This window comes from Leucopleurus acutus (assembly GCF_964270905.1).
Source record: "Leucopleurus acutus genome assembly, chromosome: 18".
Taxonomy (NCBI): domain Eukaryota; kingdom Metazoa; phylum Chordata; class Mammalia; order Artiodactyla; family Delphinidae; genus Leucopleurus; species Leucopleurus acutus.
Genome location: NC_139160.1, coordinates 21,700,745 through 21,727,902, shown reverse-complemented (window position 1 = coordinate 21,727,902; position 27,158 = coordinate 21,700,745). Strand labels below are relative to the sequence as shown.

Below are 27,158 nucleotides of genomic sequence, written 5' to 3'. Positions count from 1 at the left end.
TGCCAACTACAACGAGACTAATTTATAAAAATCCAGTTCCTTTGGCTGTACGTCAAAAGAGTAGAGCTCTAGCACTAGCTAGCACAAATGACTAGAACATAAGACCAGAACCTCTGGTATTATAGGAGATAAAAAGATCTTAGCAGCTATTTATTTAAAACATTTTTAGGGCTTCCCTGGTGGCACAGTGATTGAGAGTCTGCCTGCCGATGCAGGGGACACAGGTTCGTGCCCCGGTCCGGGAGGATCCCACATGCCGTGGAGCGGCTGGGCCCGTGAGCCATGGCCGCGCCTGCACGTCCGGAGCCTGGGCTCCGCAACGGGAGAGGCCACGACAGTGAGAGAGGCCCGCGTACCGCAAAAAAGAAATAAAATAAAATAAAACATTTTTAGAAGGTTCAATTACTATCTTTACAGGACAAATTTTAATTATTTAAAACTCAGGTACCATGATTTCACAAACTACTGTTTATGCTATAAGAAACTAATCGAACCTCATCAAGTACTATACTTTACATACTTTTTCAAAGGAAAAATTTTTTAAAAGGTCCAATTCTGAACCATACCAAAAAGAAGCACTTCAACTGAATTGAAACACACATAGAGGCCAGATCTGTAATGTTTCAAATGATCAATATTTGTGCTCCTTAAATGCCAATAGGTGAATTTCAACATGTCCTTTGAAATAAACAGTGAAAATTAAAATTGCAAGACCTTCTCATTGTATTAATTTGCTCTTTTTGTTTATTTCTAAAACATCCCCCTTTGCTGAAGTTAAAGAATGACTCTTCCTCTGCCGTATTAAAAACAAAATGACTGTATTTCTCTCCCCAACCTATAGCTCTGCTCAGCTGAATTAAAATTTTTTTTAATTTTTTTCTTTACCCCTAAACCAGTACCTTCAATTCTTAACTGGCCCAAGGGCAGACTTCCTTACATGACAGCAATAAACAAAATAAAAAGTAGAATTCTGCCAGCAAATATTATGTATGATCCCAACAATACAGACACAGTCTTAAAAATCAGTTATGTATTTATTTGTATAGAGTCAAAGGAAAGACTTGAAAATCCTACATAATAGCCCATGAGGCTTACAATTTAATTACTAATCCAGTTTAAAAAAAAGAAAAGGTTTTCCTCCACAAACTTGAAGATGTTGCTATTTTACATGCTTCAGATATGTGTACTAAAACACCAGACACCTATTCATCTTTAGTTTTTGCAGAAGTAGTATTAAGTCCAAAAAAGTCTTTTTTAATGATGTACCGAACACACTGCAAAATCACATTTCTTTCATGTCGAATGTCTGGAGCTAAAAGCTAAAAAATGATAAATAAAAAGATTAGCTGGTAAATAAAATATATCCAAGAAACACCATCTAAAATAGCATGTGTGCCTTCTCTATATAAAGAACACAGAACAATAAAGATGTGTATTATATTTACTAATTATTTTCCTAAAACGCAATGCAAGAATATTTCCTTTTAACCAAAACTATCTAGCTTAAGCACAAATGTTCACATTTGAGATCCTCTCTAGGACTACCAAGCAAAGGACAGGAAAAATAGGTTTAAAAGTCTACAATTCTTTAAATCTAAAAATCATGTCAAACAGGATCCTCCTAAACCCAAGTCTATAAACAGTACAGAAAGTGGTAAGGAGATATGGTAAATATAGTAATAATGAAACTAGCAGTAAAAAATCCTAACACTGCTGGTCTTTCAGAACTTCCCATTTTTGTGTTTACTGTAATTGAAAGAAAGCTGAAAATCCCTGGTATCTAGAATATATAACCAAGGAATTATATGTGATTCGCCAAAAAGATTTAATGTAACTACTCATTTTACTTCTGATGTCATTAATGTAGTTCAGAAACACCCACACAGGACCTTTCAGTAGAAAGATGATTTAATATACCACTTATAAGGTAAACATTAAAAAAATGCAATTTACTTTATATAGCACCAGAATTTACAAAACAGAGTACATTTCAGATCAATTTTTATCAAGAAGCAACTGTGTCTACATGTATTACAACATGTCATAGAGTGTAGTCACAGAACACTTCAGCTACAGCAGAAGCATATATCTGACCAGGCAAAATCAGACTTTGCACAGAATGCCAATAGATAGTTTTACAATTCCACTGAAAATTTCAGAGTATTTCTATCACTCTTAGAAATGAAAGTCTTGGATCTTTGAACAGCTTCGTGTCCATCACTTAGAATCAAAAGAGGCATTGCTTCTTACAATTTGAAGAAAGATCATAAATTTTTGAGCACATCATGCTGAGAATAAAGCCAATAATGCACAGAATAAACATAAAACTCTTTCTCTCCCTTCAGCCTGCACTGGATTTAGCTGTGCTCTCAATAGGAAAACTTTATAAAGGTCAGTACACTTCAATACCTATTTCTTTACCAACCACTTAAACCTAGATTCCTTTATTTTAAGCAGTTTTGAAAATTGTAATTATTCTACATTTACCAAATATCAGCTATATTTCAAATGCAGCTTCAGAATTAAGATACATAGATAACTCTTCAAGGAGCATGTCTCTGGTAACCTTAAAATACACACACACAAGCTCAGGAGCTCTATCTTCAAGACACAAGAAGAACACAAAGATCAGAACATAAAGAAAAATCACTTACCATTTCCAGGAGATATGGATGGTGTGTTCTTGGTTCAAATAATGTTTGATAATTGCGATAATTTTTTTTCCTCTTAGGATTTGTGTTTTTAAAACTTTTCTTTTGGCTCTCATACTTGGCTTCTGAGAAATTTCTAACAGTTGCTTTAACATCTTGACTTGGTTTCTTAGGAGTACTGCTATGAAGAACCTGGTCTTCTGCCAGAATGTCTGCTTCAGTCTTGATGGGAACTTCTAATGTGATGAAATATAAACACAAAAATAAAAAACAAATTAAAAAACAGGGAAAACTTACAAAGATAACAAAAAAACACACCCCATAATATTCCCCTTCCCCAGCCATAATACTGGCTACTTATTAGTTAAAACTGAGCATGTACAATGTATTATACAAAATTTTTCAAATTGTGAGCTATGACTGCCAATAATTGAGATTACCACAAAGAACTACAGAAAATGATCCCTATGAAAGAAATAATACCAGATGGAAACTTGGATCTACACAAAGGAATGAAGAGTGCCAGAAAGTCAATATGTGGATAAATACAAAAGACCTTTTTTCTCATTTGAAAAAATTTTTAAAGATAACTGACTATTTAAAGCATAAATAATAATAACAATGTATGTAGGATTTATAACATTTATAGAATTAAAATCCAAGACAACAATAGCACAAAGGAAGGGAAGAGGAAAATCTAAGTATATTGCTATAAAATTCTTAAATTACAGGAATACTTCACTTTACTGTGCTTCGATTTAATGTTCTTCACAGATAGAGCGTTCTGTACAAATTGAAGGTTTGTGGCAACATTGAGCAAGTCTATCAGCACCATTTTTTCAACATCAATTGCTCACTTCATGTCTCTCTGTCACATTTTGGTGATTCAATATTTCAAATTTCATGTCTCTCTGTCACATTTTGGTGATTCAATATTTCAAACTTTCACTGTTATTAAATTTGTTATAGTCATCTGTAATCAGTGATCTTCGATGTTACTATTGTAATTGTTTTGGGTCACCACAAACCATGCCCATATAAGACAATAAACTTAATTCATAAATATATATGTTCTGACTGCTTTACCTACCTGCCATTCTCTCATTTCTCTCCTTCTCCGCAGGCCTCCCTATTCCCTGAGACACAATACTGAAATTATGCCAGTTAATAACTGTGCTACAATGGCCTCTGAGTGTTCAAGTGAAAGGAAGTGTCTCACGTTTTTCACTTTAAGTCAAAAGCTGAGACAGGCCAGAAGCTAGGCCTCTTGTACCAGTTAGCCAAGTTGTGAAAGCAAAGGAAAAGTTTTTGAAGGAAATTAAAAGTGCTACTCCAGTGAACACACAAATGATAAGGAAGGGAAACAGCCTTACTGCTGATATGCAGAAAGCTGTAGTGGTCTGGACAGAAGATCAAACCAGCCACAACATTCCCTTAAGGCAAAAGCCTATAATCCAGAGCAAGGCCCTAACTCTCTTCAATTCTATGAAGGCTGAGAGAAGTGAGGAAGCTGCAGAAGAAAGGTCTGAAACTAACAGAGATTAAAAGAAGCCGTCATCGTGACATAAAAGTGCGAGGTGAAGCAGCAAGTGCTGATGTAAAGCTGCAGCAAATTATCCAGAAGACCTAGCTAAGACAATTAACAAAGGTGACTACACTAAACAACAGAGTTTCTACGTAGACGAAACAGCCTTGTATTGGAAGAAGATGCCATCTAGAATTTTCATAGCTAGAGAGGAGAAGACAATGCTTGCCTTTAAAGCTTCAAAGGACAAACTGACTCTCTTGTAAGGGGCTAATGCAGCTGGTGACTTAAAGTTGAAGCCAATGCTCCTTTACCATTCTGAATATCCTAGGGTCCTTAAGAATTACACTAAATCTACTCTGCCTGTGCTCTATAAATGCAACAACGAAGCCTGGATGACACAGCACATGTTTATGACATGATTTACTGACTATATCAAGCCTATTGATGAGATCTACTGCTCAGAAAAAAATTCCTTTCAAAATATGACTGCTCACTCCTGGTCACCTAGGAGCTCTGATGGAGACGTACCAGGAGATTCATGTTGTTTTCATGCCTGCTAACACAACACACAGTCTTGTCAAGTTCACATAAACATGTTTTGGGGTATATATGTGTTGGGGTATAAAACGAATCTCAATAAATTGAAAAACTGAAAGCATATAGAATATGTTCTCTGACCATAACAGAAGTAAATAAAATCAATAACAGAAAACTATCTTTAAAAACCCTCCAAAAAATTGGAGCTGAACAACAGACTTCTAAATAACCAGAGTTAAAGGCCATATCACAAGAGAAATTAAAAAATATTTTGATATAAATAAAAATGAAAACAAAATGTGGCAAATTTGCGGGATGCAGCTAAAGCAATGCATGGAGGCAAATGTATAGCTCTGAATGCTTACATTAGAAATGAAAAAAATTTTAAATCACTTATCTCAGTTTCTACTGTAACAAGGTAGAAAGGGAGGAGGAAAGAAAGAGTGAAAGTGTGAAAATCAATTAGAAATAGACCACAGAAAAAAATCAACAAAGCCAGAAGGCAGTTCCTTGAAAAGATTTATAAAATTAATAAACACCTAGCAAGATGATCTGATCAAGAAAAAAGGGGGAAAAAAAACCCAATTAATAGTATAAGGAATCAAAGAAGGAACATCTCTATAAATCCTACATATATCACAAGAAAATATCACAAACAACTTTATGCCAATAAACTTGACAATTGGTCAAACTGAAACAAATTCTTTTGAAAAATATAAATTACCAAAATTGGTTCAAGGAAAAAGTAGAAAATCTGAATAGTGCTATACTTATTAAGGAAATTTGATTAATTTAGAATCTTCCCCCAGAGAAAATGCCAGGTACAGATGGCTTCACTACTGAATCCTACAAACAAGAAAAAATTGCAGCAATTCTACACAAATCCTTAAAAGAGTAGGAGGAAACAGATCCCAACTCATCCCAAATCCAGACAAAGCCTATAAGAGAAGAAAAACACAGACTAATATTCCTCAAGAACACGGATGCAAAAATCCTTAATAAAATATTGGCAAATCAAATCCAGTAATGTGTTAAACAGGTAATATACCAATTCCGAGTAGACTTTATCCCAGGAATACAGGGTTGATTTGACATTTGAAAATCAATCGGTGTATTTCACCACATTGAGAAAAACAACAACAACCACCATATAATCAGTTGAAAATTCACAAGTATTAAGATAGGAATTCCCTCCTCTCAACCCCAAATGGTTTTTCTATATTTTTGATTACCATGAATTATACGCTAATGTGATATAAAGAGTTCTATCCTAGACGTTGGGAACTGAGTTCAATTGCCTGGACAAGAGTGTAACAGGCTAATCATATGCCTCAAAACCCTCAACATTCAAGCATTACATAGGACTGAATGTGGAAATTACATTTGAAAGGAAGTACAGGGTAAGTGTTAGGAGCACAGACTCTGTTACAAACTGTTAGGTTCAAATTCTAGATCCAAGACTTCCTAGCTGTGTGACCTTGGAGCAGCTACTTATCTCTGCCTAAATTTCCTCATAAGTAATGGCACCTACTTCATGAGGTTACTGCAATAATGAAATGAGTAAAGCACATTAAACAGTGCCCGAAACAGAGTAAACACTATATAAGAATTTGCCCTGATAGTGATTTTAATGTGCCTTCAAACTAATGGGGAAAAGAGGAAAAGAAGAGAAATATAACCATAAAACAATGGAGCTAAGAATTCACAAGTGGTTTGCAGAGTTCAAAACTATGGGAATAATAATTAAAGGCAAAAAAGAAAAACTAGGGCACTATTTTCTCTTATTTCCCTCAATCATAGCCAAACCTGTTTGAAGAAACATAACAATTTTGGGGAGTTGCAAAACTGTGCTTAACTTCTCATATGGCGCAAACAAAAACAAAAAACTAACATGCAAGACCCAGGATAGATAAAACGTTTGGAAATACTGCTCACTGAAATTTTCTTTCCTATGTATATCTTAACGATTCTGAAAGCCCCAGAACCAAGTATATAGCCTCTTCTTTTGCTCAGTCTTTCTGGAAGGACCCTTTCCTTGTTTAAAATTCATTCTGGAAAAGCACTATTCATGTTTAAGATCCTCTACACACTTCTATGTTAATTCCTAAGTTAAGACAGGTCTTAAATATGAAAATACGGTCGTTAAAATCTGTGAGAATCAGACTGCTTCTCTCCATTTAGAACTCACTTAAATAAGAAGCCTTCTAGACGCTATTTCATGGTTCAGAGAAGGCTCACTTTATTTCCTTGGTTTATTTACTCTGAAGTCCCTCTATGTCAATATCCTATCCTATCCTATAGCCCAGAATTAACACTGAAAGCTAGAAATTTGCTAGTGACCTGGATGGCTTAATAAAGCTGAATTCAAATTACATAAAATAATTCTTAAGGCTTAGGAATGTGAAGCAAGGACATTTTCCTTAAGGCAGGACATTTTAAACAATTAGTCAAAACGAATTCATACAAAATCAAATATATCTTTTAACAGACAACATCTTCTGTTATGTACTAGAAAAGAAAAGCTATGCATTACTGTGCAGGAAGATAGCAAATGCCACACAAAGAAAGACTGTAATGGAAGGCAATATAGTTGGCTTCTTTAGACATTTAAGTCCCTAAACCTAAGCTTTACATCAGCTTTGCCATATACTAGCTTTGCAAACCTACCCTCTCGAAGCTTAAGGGTCTATAAAATGGAGGGTTGAAACCTCAAAGATCCCTTCCAGTTTCCTTTCTTCCTTCTAATTTAAAAAATAGTGGCAGCCTCAAAATGAAGACATGAGTATAAAATGTTTTATCTTAGGAACGAGAGAAGAAAGCATTAGAACAGCTTGTTTTTATGGGATTCAGTAATCTGGTAATAGCTTTCTTTGCTATCACCTGTCATAAATACAAATGATAAGCAGGAAATGTAATACGTGTTTAAAGAATAACTTCATCTTCATATCAGTATAATGGAAACAAGAGTAAAGAAATAAATACTGTTTTTCTTAAGATTAAAAAAAAAATAAGAAGAGGCAACCATCTGCTAAGGAATACTCTGATAAAGCCAAAGTAGTTTATATTTCAAAATTCAACTAGCTTTTAGCCAGCTACCATAGTAAAAGGAAAAAAGGGAAAAGAAAATTCCTGTTATAGATAGATCTAAACCTTAACTTTCGTATTAAAGCCCAACTCTTCCTTCAACATCTCAACTACACAAACATTGATTTTCTCTAGCCTAGCCAACATTAAAAGTCCTGCCATCTTCATCCAATTACATTCAAACCTTCCCTTTATCCTACATATTCACTTTTAAGACCCTCTATTCTTGAGTACAGCCCCTACTGTGATTACATATCTGAGACACACACTCATGAATTCTCTCATGGTTGGTTGGTGAAGCCTAGACAAAACGACCATGCAGAGCCAGGTACACAGGCACAATAGGACACATGCTTATGCACTAAACAAATGCTGGATTACTGATATGAACCTTGGGTTAAGAACTGCCATACTGCCAAGCCTACTTGCAGCTCTTTTAGGTGGCCCAAAAAGAGACGCTAGTGATTGAGCTGGTTTATTCTCATCTTTAAAGGTTAAGACATGTATCCTGAACAACGTTAACTTCTCAGAAAGACTATCTAAAGGATTCCGTGTCTCTCAACCTTTAAAGTACATACACGGGCGAATGCAACGCAAGTATAGGGTTACTGTGTTCTCCAAATGAGATAATTTAGGTAAATGAGCTCTATAAAGAGCAATGCCCCATATACATGTAAGGAATGTTATTATCCTCTTTGTCACAAAGGACCTCGCTCCACCTACTAAAGGTGCAAAACATGTTAAGACAAGGGTTCTTGAGAATAGAGAGAAGTAATTAACCTTCTTCACTATATCTTTTAGAATATTCTTTGATTTCACTAGTGGATATTATCTCTTCCCCTTCCTATTCTTTTATTATTGTTTGCCCTTTTCTCCTAGAGGAGCAATACACTTCCCCATTTCTCCCACTTCATTTCATCCCATGTTAACTTCTGAATCAAACGAAGAAGGAACTTGAGGATCAAAGAATGTGCATGACACATCTTGTCCTCAGATACATACACATGGAAGGATGCTACTGATGCGTAGTGTACATCAAAGGCAAAAAGCAACGAACAAACCTAACTGTAACAACTGAGGCCACAACTTACCTTCTGGCTCACTCTCCGACCCCGAGAGGCTGCCATAGCTGCTCATTAGGGAGCACAGGGCTGGTGTCACTTCCTTAGGTATGACAGCATTTTGTGGTTTCTCCTCTTTATCGGACTCTGGAATAGGAAGACCTAAGAGTAAAACTGTATACCAAAAATATCTACAACCATAAGAAAGAAAGCTGACAGCCCCCCACTCCCTCATGTGTTAGTGAAAAGAAAGTAATTTCTGATCATTTCCTCAATCTTCCCAAAAATGAAATCCAGGAGACTCGAAAAATTTCCCCTTGGTTTAAATCTTTATGGTCAGATAAGCTATCTACCCCAAAGAGAAAACAGAGGGGCAAATGGAAGCTATACACGACTCAGTTTCTTACCATGCTTCACAGGTTATGGAACTTGGGCCTTCTCTAAATTAACCAGTCTTTGTTATTATTTTATTTTATTTAGGCTATTAATTAATTTTATTAAGGTAGCAGGAAGGCCATAAACTTATTTGACTTCACTGGATTAGGATCACAGACTCTGAAAATTAGATTTAGAATAAGTAAAATATAAAATATCCACTCTTTTTGTTGTTTTTAAGACGGGGTTAGAGGGCACATACATCATTTCAACCATTCTATAGCTGAAGGCACAAAGAGTTCCGCTGAACTGAATCTGCCCCAAATTTTTATTATTTAGAACTTCTAAGAACTTAAGTAAACAAACCAACTATGAGAATTACCAAGTACTAAGAGCCTGCCAAAGGTAAAGTGTTTGATCAGAGCCCAGTAAGCCTAGCTATAGCCCCCGGACACCACCTATTACATTTATTTTTGGCAGCTCTCAAAATGTATTACGTCTATTCTAAACAAGTCAGTAATGCCTGACTGAAGAATGAAGACAGTAAGTAACCTGTCTGTGTAGTGAACCAACTCAACCCACAACCAATATGAAATGTTTCAAGACAGTACTTAACGTTTACCAAGTCAGTCTAAGGGAAACCAAAACATGCCAGTAGGAAACAGGAGGAAACTTTTATGTGAGTATGGAATTACCACCTTCTGGTGGATGAAGTTAAATCCTCTCTCCTCCCCCAATCCACACTGCCCAGTAGCAGCCCCTCCAAACACTGCTCCTTGTCGATTTTTAGCTAACTTATTACCTTTTCTCCTGAATTAATAAAGGGAAAGGAAAATATGCAGTTATATATATATATAAATAAGTTACTAGTGGATAAAACAGAATCTGCAACAATATTAGTACAGACACTGGTCATCTCATTGTTTGAATGATGATGTACCAAAGTGTAGTATTTCCTTCTAAGACCCAAAGAGAGGCACCAAAAAGTACAATACAGTTGACTATATAATGCTCTTTAAAAGCATGAGCTCATTTAATCCTTATGAAGTATCACCTTCACTATTTTTTTTTTTTTTTGGTTGCATTGGGTCTTTGTTGCTGCACGTGAGCTTTCTTTAGTTGTGGCGAGCTGGGGCTACTCTTTGTTGCAGTGCGTGGGCTTCTCATCACGGTGGCTTCTCTTGTTGCAGAGCACGGGCTCTCGGAGCGTGAGCTTCAGTAGTTGTGGCTTGTAGGCTCCAGAGCGTAGGCTCAGTAGTTATGGCACACGGGCTTAGTTGCTCCGCGGCATGTAGGATCTTCCCGGACCAGGGCTCGAACCCGTGTCCCCTGCCTTGGCAGGCATATTTTTAACCAGTACGCCCCCAGGGAAGCCCTGCCTTCATTATTAATTACAGGTGATGAAACCAAAATTCAGAGAATCTGAACTGGATGATCCTTTAGGTAACAAATCTATAGAACACATGGGTCAAATTTAAATTCTAGCTATCTGATTCCAAATCCCACTTCTTAACTAGTGGGCTAGAATATCTCCTACAGATATATAAAGTCCTCTTCTCAAAATTAAGTCATCCTACCAAAATGTCTCTCTGGTCTAGAATGTTAATAAATGTCTTCCAGCTATAGCTCATTTCTCTGTTCCCTTTCAGAGCAAAACCCCAAATAACTATTTATATAATTCACCAGGGAACACCTGGGCCTGAAATTTCCTACAGCTATCTGACATGCTCCAGAATCTACTCCAATCTGCCTTTCAGGCCCACCACACCAGTGAACCTTTTTCTTCCAAGTTCACTGGATTCCTCTGTGTTGCCAAAGAGGAATACTTGTTGGTGCTCATCTTATTTAACTTAGTGATGACATCTGACAGTCCAAGTGACCCTTGAACAACACGGGATTGAAATTCATGGGTCCACTTATGCACAGATATCTTTCGATAGTAAATACTATTGAAACTGATCTGCAGTTGGTTGAATCCATGGATTCGGAACTGTGGATACAGAAGAACTGCATTACATGGAAGGCAGACTACAGGTTACACTTGAATTTTCGACCACGTGGAGGGCTGGTGCCCCTAACCTCCCAAATTGTTCAAGGGCCAACTGTAGTCATGTTTTACTTTTAAAAACATTTCCTTCACTTGGCTTCCAGAACCCTTTCACTTGGCTCTCCTTTCCCAGTCTCCCTACTAAATTCTCTTCATTGACCAACTTCAAAATTCTTGAATGTCCCTGGGTCCAATCCTCAGCAACCTTCTCTCTTTATGCCTCCTCCTCCTCTTATGATCTCATTTTATCTCAAAGTACTATCTAGATCCTGGTAAATCACAAATGTATACCTCCAGCCTTCAATTATCCCCTAAACTCCAGAATAACCTAACTGCTATTCAACATCTCTACTTGGGTATCAAACAGGCACCTCAAAGGTTAACACGTCCAAAAACAAGCGCTTGATTTCTCCTCCAAACATGTCTGCCAGTAGTCTCCATCTCAATAAACGCCAGCTCTTCTTCATGGTTACGCCAAAACCTAGCAAACACCCTTGACTCTTCTCCTTTTCACATACCATATCCAATCTAGCCACAAATACGGTCAGCTCTATTTTGAAGATATATCCAGAATCATACTCCTCCTCATTACTTCACTTCTATAGCCCCAGTTCCAGTCAACATTTCTTACCTGGACAGTTCTAACAGCCTCCTAAAAGGACACCCTGATATGACCCGCCCACCTCTGCAGTCCATTCTCCACCTTAACACATCACATCACCTCTCTGCTCAACCTCGGAGTAAAGTCCCAAGTCCTTTGCTGCCTACAAGACCCTACTTGATCTGATCCTTCACCACTTTCTTCCTGGCTTACTCCACTCCAATCTTGCTGTTCCCTGAATACACAAGCATGCTCTCACCATGGGGTGTTCGCACTTGTTGCTTTCTCTGCTTGGAAAACTCTCCCCTCAGGTCTCAGCCCCTAATTTTACTCAGATTTCTTAATGTCGCCTTATCATACAGATGCCATTGCTGATTATATAAAATAGCACACCCCTTTCTCCAACTGCCATTCTCCATCCTTTTCCTTAGCTTTACTCATCGTTATGAAGGATATCAACCCCTATTTACTGCAGCTGCCCCAAGCAGAACATAAGGTACAGGAGAGAAGGGGTTTGGCTTTGTTCAGTACTGTATCCTCAGAGCCTAGAACAGTACATAAGTGCTCAAGAAATATTTGAAGAACAAACTCTTGCATGAATGAGTTAAGGACAAGTTCAAAAAGGCTAACTGGTACAGAATGACAGAGCTATGCCGAGGTGGTACCACAAAAGAAACCTGATTTTGTCTGGATTCAGAGCTTATTCTTTTTTCTTTTTAATAAAATGATTCCATTTTTCTTAAAAAATCACATACATGTGTATAAGAAAAATACTGATGGATATAAAACAAAACGTGAGCAGTGGCTGTCTGTAAGTTAAGAAAGTAGGTTGTTTTTTATTTTATGCTTTTCAGTTTTTTCCTCACATTTTCTGCATTATTTTTGTAATCAGAAATGAATAGAAGAAGAAAACATAGGAAAATAAAACCTGGAAGAAAGTGTTTCCTCACAATTCAATTCAAGAAGTGGACCACACAGCTTTAACTGGCCTACATATCACCCCTTTCCTGCCTCCCTTTTTTTCTAAACTTTATATTTTGAAAAATTTTAGATTTACACAAGTGTTGCAAAGATAGTACCAAGAATTTCCATATACGCTTCACCTAGCTTCCCCTAATATTAACATCTTACAAACCACAGTACATTTACCATAGCTAACAAATTAACATTGGAATAGTACTACTACCTAAACTACAGACTGTAATGTAATTTCACCAGTTTTTCCACTAATGTCCTTTTTCTGTTCTAGGATTCAATCCACCACATCACATCACGTTCAATCACCATGACACCTTGATCTGTGTCTTCTCCAAACCTGTGACAATTTCTCAGTATTTCCTTGCCTTTCATGAACTTGACTGTTTTAAAGACTACCGGTCAGTTATTGTAGAATACCCCTCAGCTGGGTCTGTCTGATGTTTTCTAATGATTAGACTGAGGTTGTGGATTTTAGGTAGTGACCTTCTCATCATATATCAGGGGGTACATCTCAACCTATTACTGGTGATATTAACTATGATCACTCGGTAGTCTCCACCACATTACTATTCTGCTCTTTCATTATTCTATTCCTAAAAACAAGTCACTAAGTCCAGCCCACATTCAAGGGGAGGGAAATTAATCTCCACCTCTTGAAGCAAAAAATTTTAGACATACATTAAAACCACAACATGAGTGGTTGGTGTACTCATTACGAGGAGTGTCACAAAGCTCACTACACTTAACTGCCTTCCCAAGGGTAAGAGCTAGGAGTTCATACAAATGAACACCTCTTTTCCTATTTCGTCCCCCTCAGTTATGTTTTGGGGACCCACCACATGTAATGACACTTTTGGCACTATCAAAACATCCTCTATGGTGACTCTTCATCTCAAAAACAGAAGGCTGTTCACACAGACGCTCAGATCTACTTGGCAGTTCTAATGTAGGCATTTCTAGCAGCCATCTTGGAATGACTATACCATAGGCAGAGCTGATAAAATAATACTCAAGAAACTTCACCCACATTTTAATAAAAGCAGCCAAAACATCTCTCTAAACTAAAAATACCAGTATATTTGCAGCAACATGGATGGACCTAGAGATTGTCATACTGAGTGAAGTAAGTCAGACAGAGAAAGACAAATATCATACGGTATCACTTATATGTGGAATTTTTAAAGAGTACAAATGAGCTTATTTACAAAACAGAAATAAAGTTTCAGATGTAGAAAACAAACTTATGGTTACAGGGGGGTAAAGGAGGGAGGGATAAATTGGGAGATTGGGATTGACATATATACACTACTATATATAAAATAGATAACTAATAGGACCTACTGTATAGCACAGGGAAGTCTACTCAATACTCTGTAATGATCTATATGGGAAAAGAATCTAAAAAAGAGTGGATGTGTGTATATGTATAACTGATTCACTTTGCTGTCCACTTGAAACTAACACAACACTGTAAGCCAACTATATTCCAATAAAAGTTTAAAAAAAAACAGAAACCATAAAAAATAAAATAACGAAAAAGATCCCTGAGTAATATTTTAAGGTCTTATACAATTTAATATTAACGTGTGTTAAAAATTTTGATGGGCCTAATTTAGGATAATAAAAGTTTCTATAATTGAATAAAAATTAAGAAAAAATTTTTAAATTAAAATAATAAAAACACCAGTACAAAAATAATAGCAATGAAGATTATAAAATCAAACTTTAAAAGCATTATAAATACCAACTCCAATAATTTCTTTTACTGTTAAAAAAAGAAAATAGTGACACTTTTCTTAGGGGAAATCTCACCTCTCTCTCTCATACATACACATCGTGTTCCCAATGACAAAAAAAAATTTTTTTAATCTAAAAATTATCACTAGACTATGAGTTTCTTGAAGGCAGGGAAAGACTTCACTGAATTATAGGGCTGGGCAAGCAAACTGTAGGACCTCAGTAAATCCCTATTGAAATGAAAATAACAAAAAACAAACTGCCCTTTGAATGTCTTACCCAACTCTAAACATTAGAAAAAGCTTCTCATCTGGCTTCTTTCTACAACTTATTTCTTTATTTGTGCCACCCTCCTCTCCCCCCACTATTTCCTATTGCCTTTATGGAACAAAGCACAATTATATGCTGTAACCCCAAGAAGATTTATAAATTCTCACAAAGAAAAAGCTATATATTGAAAAAGTCACTCTAAAAAAATGGGAACTTTGGTTTATAGTTTCCAAACCTCAAAACCAGGTATTTAACAATGGGCATTCATGATTTCTGATGTGCCAGGCCAGCTTACTTTCTTACTTGAATGTCTACCTTTTTAACAACAGAAGCCATCTAGCTTACCTCGATGCATAGTTATTAGATTGATGTCCCAGTGTTCTATGACAATAGCTATATTTGTTATAATGAATGACTAACAAACTGGATCCTTCCTGTTTTGTGGACACTGAGGCACTTTAGTCAGTGATGCTCAGCACACATTACTGACCAGCTCCTTTCCTTCTAGCCCAGACAATACTTGTTAAAACCACGGGCCAGGAAAGCCATAGAACATGCTGTATTTAAACAAGAGCAGAGCGCCACCAAGGAAATCTAGTGACAACAGGCCATACTCAAAACCCATAAGCTGAGAGACTCTAAATAACAGGCTTTCCTTTTGAAACAATGTCAATTCCCAATTTAAAGCATCTGCACAGGGACTTCCCTGGTGGCACAGTGGTTAAGAGTCCACCTGCCAATGCAAGGGACATGGGTTCAATCCCTGGTACGGGAGGATCCCACATGCCGTGGAGCAGCTGGGCCCGTGTGCCACAACTACTGAGCCTGTGCTTTAGAGCCCGCTAGCCACAACTACTGAGCCTGTGCGCCTGGAGCCTGTGCTCCGCAACAAGAGAAGCCACCGCAATGAGAAGCCTGCGCACCGCAACGAAGAGTAGCCCCTGCTCACCGCAACTAGAGAAAGCCCACGCGCAGCAGCGGGGACCCAATGCAGCCAAAAATAAATAAATTAATTTAATTTAATTTAAAAATTCTCCATCTTTAAAAATAAATAAACAAAGCATCTGCACAATTAATGAGGGTTCACATACTACCAACTACCATCAAAAAAAGGTGGGCTCAGGCAGTGATTTTCTAAACGTGACATGAGGTTTATGGAGAGTCTCAAGAGCTACTATCTTGTCTAAATGTGAATGCTGCTGTCTAGATAAGGTTCTAAGCCCAAAAAAGGCAAAAAATAAAAGAAATTGGGATCTTCATTTTTAAAGTGAGCTTAGTGCTGAAAAGTGTCAACTGTGACATTTGAGCATGAATAGGGCCACGCTGTCACAATGCTACCCTGCCACCGACAACCTGAATAACAAGCACAACTAGATCTTAATGAAGGTTGACTGGCTCTGGCCCATGTGAAGGAAGCTGCTTTCAAACAAGGTAAAACTGATAAATTGGAAAGTCGAGAATCTGAGATATATACCTAGAGCATGTGAAAAAATGGTACATACGGTTTTCTGTAGCTATACCTGGAGTGGAAAGTTGAAAAACCAACACTCTGAAACATTGATTTGGAAAATGTGAAAGTCCAGAAGAAATCCCAGGTAAAGAATAACATAAATTTAAATGGAATCTTTCCTACAAAATTAAGCTACCATAATTTGATTGTTGGTATTCTGATTTCCTCAAAGAACAATATTATAAATTTACAGCTTACTTTTAGGATTTTTATATTCAAGACTTACATTTTCATCTCTGACCCTCAGAATAGCTAAGAGTTTCAACATTAAGCCAAAACAAAATTACTTGCTATCTCTCATTCAACTGCTCGTAGATCTGCCTGAATGCTTTCTACCATGAGGATGAAAGGCATTTAACTATTGTTTCTCAGGTCTAAGGTGTCTCTTGAAGACCTACATACAGAGGCAAGATATACTCATCTTTCTGTTAGTGTTTCACCAGACTGATACACTGAAACACTTCTTTAAAAATGAGAAAACAGAATCACCCAACCAAAGCTAACAATGCAAAAACAGAGTATTCAGTGCTACAGAATCCTTCAAATGTTCATTTAGAAAATTGCATAAAGGGAAGAATTATGTAATTTTCAAATTAGTAACACTGCTTGTAACAGTAGTCTTCACATTTGTGTTTCAAGTATTTTAATGACATGGAAGTTTATATTTAGGTACAGATTGTATTTCATCATCAAGGTCACAAACTGTAAGTTTGAAGAAGTATGTGGGCTCTCTCCAACATTTTTTGAAGGAAAAAAAATCAGTGCCCAAGAGTAAATTCAGCCCTGGCCCAATGTCTTCTGTCTTTGCCTTGCTAGCAGCAAGGATAAGATGCCTTTTTAAACCTCTCTCCCACATCTCAACTATCCTAGACTCCTACAATATTTTTTTTGGCCAAATTCAGACTTCACGTGTAGAGGTAGTATAGTATACTAGGAGTCAGACACCTAAATTCTAATTCTGGCTCTGCCATTAATTAGCAGCATGACTAAGGTAAATTACTCACTCTAAGTTCCTTGGTTCGAAAATGGAAGTAGCATCTGTACATACGTAAAATGTTGTCAGGAGGAAAAGAGCTAATATATACAAAGCATTTAGAGCACAGTAAGTATTGGGTTGGCCAAAAAGTTCGTTTGGGTTTTTCCGTAACATCTTACGGAAAAACCCAAACGAACTTTTTGGCCAACCCAATACCTTAACTCAGTAAGTGTTAGTTGGTGTTAAAATAATTTATTATTATTATTCCTACTAAATTTTATCTTGTCACTCTTAGCCCAACATTCCCTTATGCCAAGATCTTTTTCCATCCTGATTTAGTCAATGAAGTAGTTATACCCCTGTTTCTTCCCATCCATAAATTCAGTAATCTGACACGGGACTTCCCTGGTGGCAGTGGTTAAGAATCGCCTGCCAGTGCAGGGGACATGGGTTTGATCCCTGGTCTGGGAAGATTCCACATGCCGCGGAGCAACTAAGCCTGTGCGCCACAACTACTGAGCCTGCGCTCTAGAGCCCACAAGCCACAACTACTGAAGCCCGCGCACCTAGAGCCCGTGCTCTGCAACAAAGAGAAGCCACTGTAACGAGAAGCCCACACACCGCAATGAAGAGTAGCCCCCACTCGTTGTAACTAGAGAAAGCCTGCAGGCAGCAACGAAGACTCAACACAGCCAAAAATAAATAAATTTATAACATAATCTGTGATTGTCGTAAAGCCGCTTTCCCCCAAGTTGAGCAGAGCCTGCTAGCAAACCTGCAATGTAACATCAGCAACGCCCCTTTGCAAAAGAAGAATCACTAGCAACTGGATAAAGTCTCACATCGTTATTAGAAGGAAAGGTGGTAAAATATTTACATAAACATTTTTATTTTTCAGGAGAGAAATGAAGCCTTAGCGGTATCTTTCTGTGACAGCAACATTTTGGTCCTTTAATTTCTCAACTTATAAGCAAGAGTAAACTTATCTCCTAAATTCTAGAAGGAATTTAAGAAAAAACAATAAACACACATAAATATATTCTATGCTCTGAGGAAGAACAGTATTATTTAAATATATGGAATTCATATTATTTACCCAAAGAGACCATGTTCATGCTGAGCAGCATAAATACTGGCTTCCATTGGAATTCCTGCTTTCTAGGTGGGAAAATTCACATAATGGTGCAAATCTGAATCCACAACATCTATACATTCAAAATAATCTTAAGAAAATTTCCAAGATTATATGATACTAAGGAAATTATCCAATAAATATAATCTTTCTCCCACATTCTGCCTGCCTCATGCATTCATTCCCAAGATTCAGAAAAAATGTCTTTAACGAGATTTTTGACAAAACACTCCTATTAAGAACAAAAGCATCATTCTACCTTTTTACCTTTTTTGCCATTAAACTCTCCCCAAACAAGGATGTGAAGAATCAATTTCTGCATCACGGGCTATACTCTTAAAAACACGGCGTTTTCTTATTTAGCTTACCGGAATCGGTGTTTACCAAAACACCCAGAGGGTCTGAATTTGCCTCGGGTGTACTTTCAGGCTTTGAACCACACAAGGGATTCCCTGACCCCATGGCTGCTCTCTGTCCAGCACGACCATTTTTCCATTTGTGACGTTTGCCAGGACTTCTGATTTTTGCCACCTGTGAATGTCTGGCCATCCCCTTCATCTTGCTGGAGTAAGAAAAATGCAATTCTTAATATAAAAGGCACTGACCTTTCAAGAAAAATTTGAAAAAGATTACTGAATGCAAAAGAAATTTAGCTGTCAATCACCTGTCACCTAGTACATTAAAGAGACCAGAATAAAATAAATTCAATGGCTTCCAAAGTAGAACTTTAAAAGGATAACATACCACAATATACCATGCTTTATCAATTCCAAATTGCACATTTCCTCCCATAATGTAATCCCTCTGAAATTGGGCTATGTTGTACAATCAACAGCAAGTGAATTTAATTGGCAGCATTCTTTCATTCCTATTATACATTAAGATAAAATGCTCCTTAGACTTTACAAAGTGCATTAACTCTTATCTCCTTAATTGTAAGTAGCCTTAAAGTTTCTGACGCTTTTACAAATATGCTACCTTGTTTCTTGTTTAAACTTCATGGTTCTTGTTTAAACTTCATGGTAACTCCTTAAAATAGATTAGACAGGTATTATTCTCTTCACATTACAGGAGAATAAACTTAAAGATCATAGACCAAGCACAATTTCACGGCTAGCTCAAATCAAGCGCCCTCTCAAACCACAGCAATTACTACTCTTAGGAGGAAACAAATACTTACGTGAGCACATACTTATATAAACTATGCATAGGAAAACAAAGACCATTTAAAAAAAAAAGGTTCATTACATATACTCTCAATGGACAATAAAACAAAGTAAGAAAATAATACCAAGGCACATAATGATCAAATTGCTCAAAGCTAGTGAAAAAGAGAAAATCTTAAAAGCAGTCAGAGATAAAAGGTATTTTATATAGAGGAACAAAATGACAGCAGATTTCTCTTGGAAACAACGCAAATAAGAAAACAATGGGGCAACATCTTTAAAATACTATAAAATTTTTAGAAAACTGTTAACCTAGAATTACTTATCTAGCAAAAATATCTTTCCAATAGGAAGGTAAAATAAAGATCTTTTCAGACACACAGAGCCGAAAGAAGTCATCTCCAGCAGACCCTCACTACAAGAAATGTTATAGTAAGTCTTTCAGGCAAAAGGAAAATGGTATCAGATGGAAAGATGGATCTATGCTAAAGAATGAGGAGCACCGGGCTTCCCTGGTGGCGCAGTGGTTGAGAGTCCGCCTGCCAATGCAGGGGACACGGGTTCGTGCCCCGGTCCGGGAAGATCCCACATGCCATGGAGCAGCTGGGCCCGTGAGCCATGGCCGCTGAGCCTGCGCGTCCGGAGTCTGTGCTCCGCAACGGTAGAGGCCACAGCAGTGAGAGGCCCGCGTACCGCAAAAAAAAAAAAAAAAAAAAGAATGAGGAGTACCACAAATAGCAACTATATAGGCACCCCAACCATCAGCTAACAAACCACCAGCTGTGACTAAGGCTTGTCAAGATCACCAGATAACCCCCAGCTGACCCCAGATATCTGAGCAGTTAAGACTATCATATGGAGAAAAAAAAAAAAAGACACCTATTAAGGGTAAAAAGGCAAGCCACAGATTGCAAGACTATATATATCTGCACTACCTATACTCTACGCAAAAAAGTATTTGTATCTAAATAAATAACCGCTACTAATCAAGAAAAGCAACCCAATTAAAAGGTGGTCAATAGCACTTGTGTTTGTTTGATTTCTCGACAAAGACTTCTAGACAGGGGCAAAAATAAATCCTCTTTTGCAACCCAGAACTCACTGTTCAGTATGAGTTTTGATACAGGTAAGAAGGAACATGATACCTAAAAGAGAATCAAGTGATGGGGTGTACTGATAAACATAAAGATTGCTTCCAGGACTATAGAGCTGATAATTTCCCTCATATTTTAAGCTTTTAAATTATCAGCTGTATTGATTTAGTACTCTAATTTTAATGTTGAAACAAAGATGGCTTCTTTTTTTAAGCTTGTATCTTGAACACAGTGTCTGGATTTTAAAAAGGTATTGGCATATCCCAATGATCTGTACTGTTCTAGGGTGTGATGGCTTAGGAGTAAATACGATTTGAACCTAACACATTTTTAGAGGATGTCAAATTGAGAAACAAGCAGATCCATCTCCTGACCCTAAACATGGTCCTAAAGTAAATCGCTTGAAGAAACTGGATCCCAAAGATTATAGGTGTGGAATTTTGAAGCGTGTCCATATTCCCCTGGAGATCAAAGAAGCTCAACTAAAAGAGCTGTGGGCTAACATAACAACTTCTTTTTGAAAGGGCTATTTTATCTTGAAGATTATGAGTTTGGAGGAACTAAGGTGATTGGTAGTGGAAAGAATCAGAACACGTGAAATTCCTTAAAAATTTATTGACAAATAATTTTGTCTATGTTACACATAATTAAAAAAACGCTTTAAAAAAAATGGTCAAAGACTTGAACTGGCACTGTACAAGAGAATATCCACATGACGGATAAGCATATAAAAAGATGTCCAACATCGTTAGTCACGAGGGAAATGGTATAACATGAAGAAAGGTATAACAATACTATGCATTGACCAGGACACACAGCAATTAGATGCAGAGTCAGTAGGAGTATAAATTAGTACAAGTGTTTTGGAAAACTATTTGACTACATCTATTATAACTAAATATCTAGTATGACCGTGTGTGTGTGTGTGTGTGTGTGTGTGTGTGTGTGTGTGTGTGTGTGTGTATGGCCAATGTAAACAAGAAACAAGTACTTATGTCCACAAAAGACACTTAAAAGAATGTTCATAGTAGCTTTATTCATAATAGCCCAAATTGGAAACAACCCAAATGACCAATAGTAGAATGAATATATATTCTCACAATTAAGTTCTATATAGCAACAAGAATGGATTTACAGCTATACACAACAATATGGATGAATCTCACAAGATAATTTTGAGCCACAGAAACTATACGCTAAAGAAGACACATCAATACCATATGATTCCACTTATACCAGGTTCTAAGAACAGGTAAAATAAATTTATGATGATAGAAATCAGAAAAGAGGTTACCTTTGTGGGGAGGCATGGAACTAAAGATAGCCTACGAAAGAAACCTTTGTAAGGTAAGACGTTCTATGTATTATTAATGTGTGGAAGTTACATGGGTATGTAGGTATGTGAACGTATATAAATTCATTCAGTTGTACACTCAATACAAAACAAAATGGAAAAAATTCTATGAATGTGAGGCACTGGGGAAAATGGGATGTCTCATACACTGCTGGCGGGAGAGTAAACTACAATAGCTTCTATGATAGGTATTTGGCAGTCACCTATCAATATTATAAATACACATGTCTTTTGACTCAGCAAAACCACTTCTAGGAATCCATGCTCAGAAATATCTGCACATGTGTAAAATATATGTACAGGGCAATAATGGCAACTTTTTATTAGTAAAAGATTGGTGAAAACTTAAATGTCTGTCAATAGAGAATTTTATTTTTTAAGAAAAAAAAAAGACCCTTTGGGATATTCTTATGCTTCTTACACACCCTCAGAGAATGAGGAGTCTTGTTTATATGTCAATATAGGACAATCTCCAAGTATATTATTTGGCTAAAAAAAGCAAGATGTACAATAGTATCGAAAAAGGAAGGGCTTCCCTGGTGGCGCAGTGGTTGAGAGTCCACCTGCCAATGCAGGGGACGCGGGTTCATGCCCCGGTCCGGGAGGATCCCACGTGCCGCGGAGCGGCTGGGCCCGTGAGCCATGGCTGCTGAGCCTGCGCGTCTGGAGCCTGTGCTCTGCAACGGGAGAGGCCACAGCAGTGAGAGGCCCACGTACGGCAAAAAAAAAAAAAAAAGGAAAAAAAAGACTATTATCTATGTGCTATATAAAGATGAAATATCTCTAGAAAGATAAAATGCGTTGCCTCTGGGAAGGAGAACTGTTTAGCTAGGATACAAAGACAGAAGAGACTTGTTACTGTAAATCGTTTTGAAAACCACATAAATGTAGGGTACTACTTATTTTTAAATATAATTTTAAAATTTTTAAATAAAAAAGTTACAAAAGCAAATATTTCAGAATTGAAAGTACAGAGGTTTTAGGATTTGGGTGTATGCTTTTTTTATTAATTATAAGTACATACACTCATTTAAAATAAGCATTGAGGGTGCAAGCAATTTTAAGGAACTTACCCATACTGTGTCGTTGTCAACACTGCTCCTCTCTTTTCCTTTTCAATTTTTAACTTTTTCTTCCTTTCGATATTAGCCAGAGTTGGGTAATTTCTAGAGAACAATAAAAGTCCATTATAAAAGGGCTTTTAGAGTAAATTTTAATTATGCAATCAAGCAACTGTTGCATTTAACAACTTTTGTTTAATGACTAATGCAGTAAATTGATATAAACTTTTAATTCCTTCTGGAATTTTTTTAAGGGTGAAAAAGTAGACTATCACAATGCTACTCAAAGTATATACCAGCTGCCAGTCCAAACTCTGCTACCAGTCTGTCACCAAGTAAGAAGCTTACAATAGAATTTAAATCAAATATATCACATAATGTGCTGAAACTCATACATAGAGTTCATTTATTTGGCACATACCCATAAATACTATAAACAAAAATGTATTTTCTTATGCATCTACTTATGCAAATACATACTAGGAGGTATATCCAAAGTTACCAAGATGAGGAAGAGACAGTTCTTAAAAAAAAAGCTACAGTCTACCAGGAAGGTTAAGAAAAGCATGGTTATTTCTAAAGACTAGTTATAACAAGACAAAATATTAAGCATCCCAAGGAGTATAAGGGAGGTTGGGAAGGAAAGATCCTATCTAGATGGAGAAATCCACAAAGAAAGGAACATGAAAGACACTGGTCTTAAATGGTGTTAAGAGACAAAAATCTGAAGGAAAAGCGTCAGCATGTGCTTTGTTTTTTTTTTTTTGGCCGCGCCACATGGCCTGTGGGATCAACCAGGGATCGAACCCATGCCCCATGCAGTGGAAGCACAGAGTCTTAACCACTGGACTGCCAGGGACCTTATTTTTTTCTTTTTTTGGTCAGAGTGTTCTAAGCAAACAATGCAGACAAACCAAGGCCTCAGAAAGTGTGAGAGAATGGCAAGTGGTTCATTCTTAAAGAAACAGTTACAGGCAATCAGACCAGAAAGGGAGGCTGGGGCCAAAATGTGCCTCGAATGCCAGACGAGAAAGCTATTTTTAATTCAGTGGTGTTGGGGAGCCACTGAAAGTTATGAACAGGGAAAGATATGAACAAGGCAGTGAAAAGAATTAAATCTGACAGCAGCGTGCAAGATGAATTGCTCTGACAAAGCTTTCTTTGTTCCTTAGCACAGCTGTGTGGTGATGGGGGCACCAAACTTCGGTGGTGAGAGGAACAGATACTAGGAGCATAAAAAGCACGAAAGGAGGGGAACACAGACAGCTCTCTACCACTCAGCCTGGCTGCTCATTAGAGTAAATTTTGAGAAACATCAACACATCATGTTCTGCCATCATTTCGAGGACACTGTCTCTATCCCCTTCTTTTTTTAACATCTGCATCACTGACTGGGATAGCACAGACAATAGAAGCCCATGGGCTGGGCACACTGGAAGATAAGAATAGAAATGACATTGAGTAAGTGGTGAAGTAATCAGAAAAAGAAAGGCAATGAATTTCAGTGAGGACAGTGCAAAAGCAATCTATCCAGCCAAGAAAAATAAACTCCACGAATAAAAGATGATTAATGTACAAGTTATAAATAAACACAAGAGGAAAAGATCAAGGTCACAGGAGATAAAAATCTGACAGGCAGTCAGCACCACATGAGTACAGTTTTGGAAAGCAAACATAATCTAAGGCGATATGAAATGGACTCTGGCACAGGTACAAGTGTGAAATCATCCTCTCATGACACTCAAAGGTGATCAGAAACTCTCAGGGCACTGCATCCAGCTTTGTACTTCTAAACTGAAAAGGAATGTTAAGGAAAAATAAAACTTGGAGGGGATTCAAAAGAGACTCAAAGATGATTAACAGGATGAAAAAATAAAACCTCTGAAGAAAGATGAAAGGAACTAGAACTATTTGCAGCCTTTAAAAGAGGGAGAGAAGTGACAAAAAATGATCTTACAGAGAAGGTGGCAGCCAGCTGTTCTCAACCTGAAGACAAACTACACCGAAGCAGAAATGATGAGGAAAAGGTGATGACTTTCACAGGCACCACAGTGTCTAGACGTGTAACTCACAGCTAATCAACACTCTTCACACCTCTGAAATTCACTTATTCTTATTCTTAAAAATGTTAAAGAAACACAAAATGTGTTTCTTTAACGTTTTTCTTCTGAGTGTTACAGAGCAACCCTTAACATGTTGGGTCATATGCTAAACATAAAGACTTGGTCCTACAGTGTTTCATGTATAAGCAAGGAGCTACGTAAATGTTTCTCAATGATAAGGAATATAAACAGTTTTTTACAGGAACTGGATTTTAGGTGAGACATAATAAAGAATTCCTTGAATGAGACATCAAGAATGTTGTGGAAACTCCTTTGGTGGAAGTCTTTTAAAACAGCTCACTTCTTCTTTCTGGCTGACTGAAGTGTCACTTTCCTAAAGGTAGGGGATTTTTATATCCCTTCCAAAGTTATAAGATTCTATTTTTCAGTGCTTAAATTAATAAAATTTTCTTGCAAAAGTTATACCATTCTTATTTACATAGAACCTAGAGACTAAAAACTAGGGAAAACAAGGGTACCAGAGAGCAAATTATCCCCCCAAATGGGAAACCAGAAACACCAGACCTAGTTATACATACAACAATAATCAGAAGCCCCTTCCAGCAACATACTAGTGAGATACAAGAATAAGGAAAAGTCTGGATCTTTGATAAAGGACACAGTTCAGGTTTCTAAATTACACAAATCCAGAGAAAACTGTTGAGAAAAATCACAAATTGTGTTACATTGTACAATTACATACCAATAAAATTTAGTCCAATATCTCCTGGTAGAGAATGGATGTTATAAAGCTATAAAGACTGTGACAAGTGGTATTTTCACAGTTGGTTTCTCTATTTTTATCTGCTAAAATCACTTTTCTCCCTACTTCCATCTTTTCCCAACACCCCAAAAGGAAGTGGCCCTGAAACCATATGCTCTCTATCTTGCTCTCTTCTCCCTCTTTCATTTCTTACTCCCTCTTTGTCTTCCCCTTGCCTAAGCCTTTAAGCCTCCAGTGACAATCCTTAAGCCCCAGAGTCAATAAATTAGCAACATGGAACCAACCATTATCTTAGCACATCTCATTCTGGTTACCCTTCTCTTTCCTTATACTCAAATCACCACCCACTCCTTGGCTTTTCCCTTAAGCCTCTTCTGTAGAAAAACACAATCCCTCTTTATTCTCCCTGAATCACAGCTACTTCAACACTACTGCATTTTTATTTCAAAGTCTTTCCAAACTTCAAAAAGATGTAGCATTCTTTAGGAGCACAGCCCCTCTGCTGGAATTCTGAAAGAACTGGGGACACAGCTGTAAAGCGTTTCCTCAGAGCCACAGTAACTGCAGTATTAAAATAAACAACACAACTACTCCACCTAGTGGACTCCAAATCTGCCATGAAGTATGTTTCAACATCTCTAAAATAAGAGGTTTGGGAAACGAACCTCTACCACTCATTTTTCCTAATGCCAAATCACACAGCATTTGTACCCGACAGGAATTAAGAAAAAATAACTACCAGTTTTTTTTGGCTAGGATTTCTTTTTTTGCAGGTTATTAGTGGAAAGCCTTAAAGTTTTTAATTAAACACAACTATGGATGTTTGTCAGAACTATGCATTAAAAAAGAATAAACTTCACCTTCAAATAAATTGGAGGGGGAGGGAAGGGGTGGCACGATCCCTCTCACAAGAAGTCCTGCAAAACGAACTGATTGCCCTGCCTTCCAAAGACGCCAGCTATCCCTTGACCAGACACTGTTATCCCCACACAGCAAAAATTAACGCTTCAGTTGCCTGTGCTCTCACGGCCACCTACGGATATTCTTCCCACGTCTCCCATTAGAGTGAGGGTCTTAAAGGCAAGAGTCTACTCCTATCTCTTTTCAGTAACCTTGGCCATATATAAAACAATCTTTGCCTTTTCAAATACTGAATGTTTACCTCTAATT

General features: G+C 37.3%; 1 protein-coding gene across 1 annotated transcript in view; it reads right to left on the bottom strand.

Moving 5' to 3' along the window:
- Positions 1 to 681: 681 nt before the first annotated feature.
- Positions 682 to 27,158, bottom strand: part of NUFIP1 (nuclear FMR1 interacting protein 1) — a gene marked incomplete at its 5' end in the record, with an annotated part of 44,105 nt that continues 17,628 nt past the window's right edge. The window contains 5 exons of the mRNA XM_082859553.1: positions 682 to 1,319; positions 2,655 to 2,887; positions 8,892 to 9,008; positions 18,856 to 19,049; positions 23,175 to 23,267. Of these exons, the coding sequence (XP_082715679.1) occupies positions 1,203 to 1,319; positions 2,655 to 2,887; positions 8,892 to 9,008; positions 18,856 to 19,049; positions 23,175 to 23,267 (754 nt within the window). The 3' untranslated portion in view covers positions 682 to 1,202. The remainder of the gene's footprint in view (positions 1,320 to 2,654; positions 2,888 to 8,891; positions 9,009 to 18,855; positions 19,050 to 23,174; positions 23,268 to 27,158) is intronic.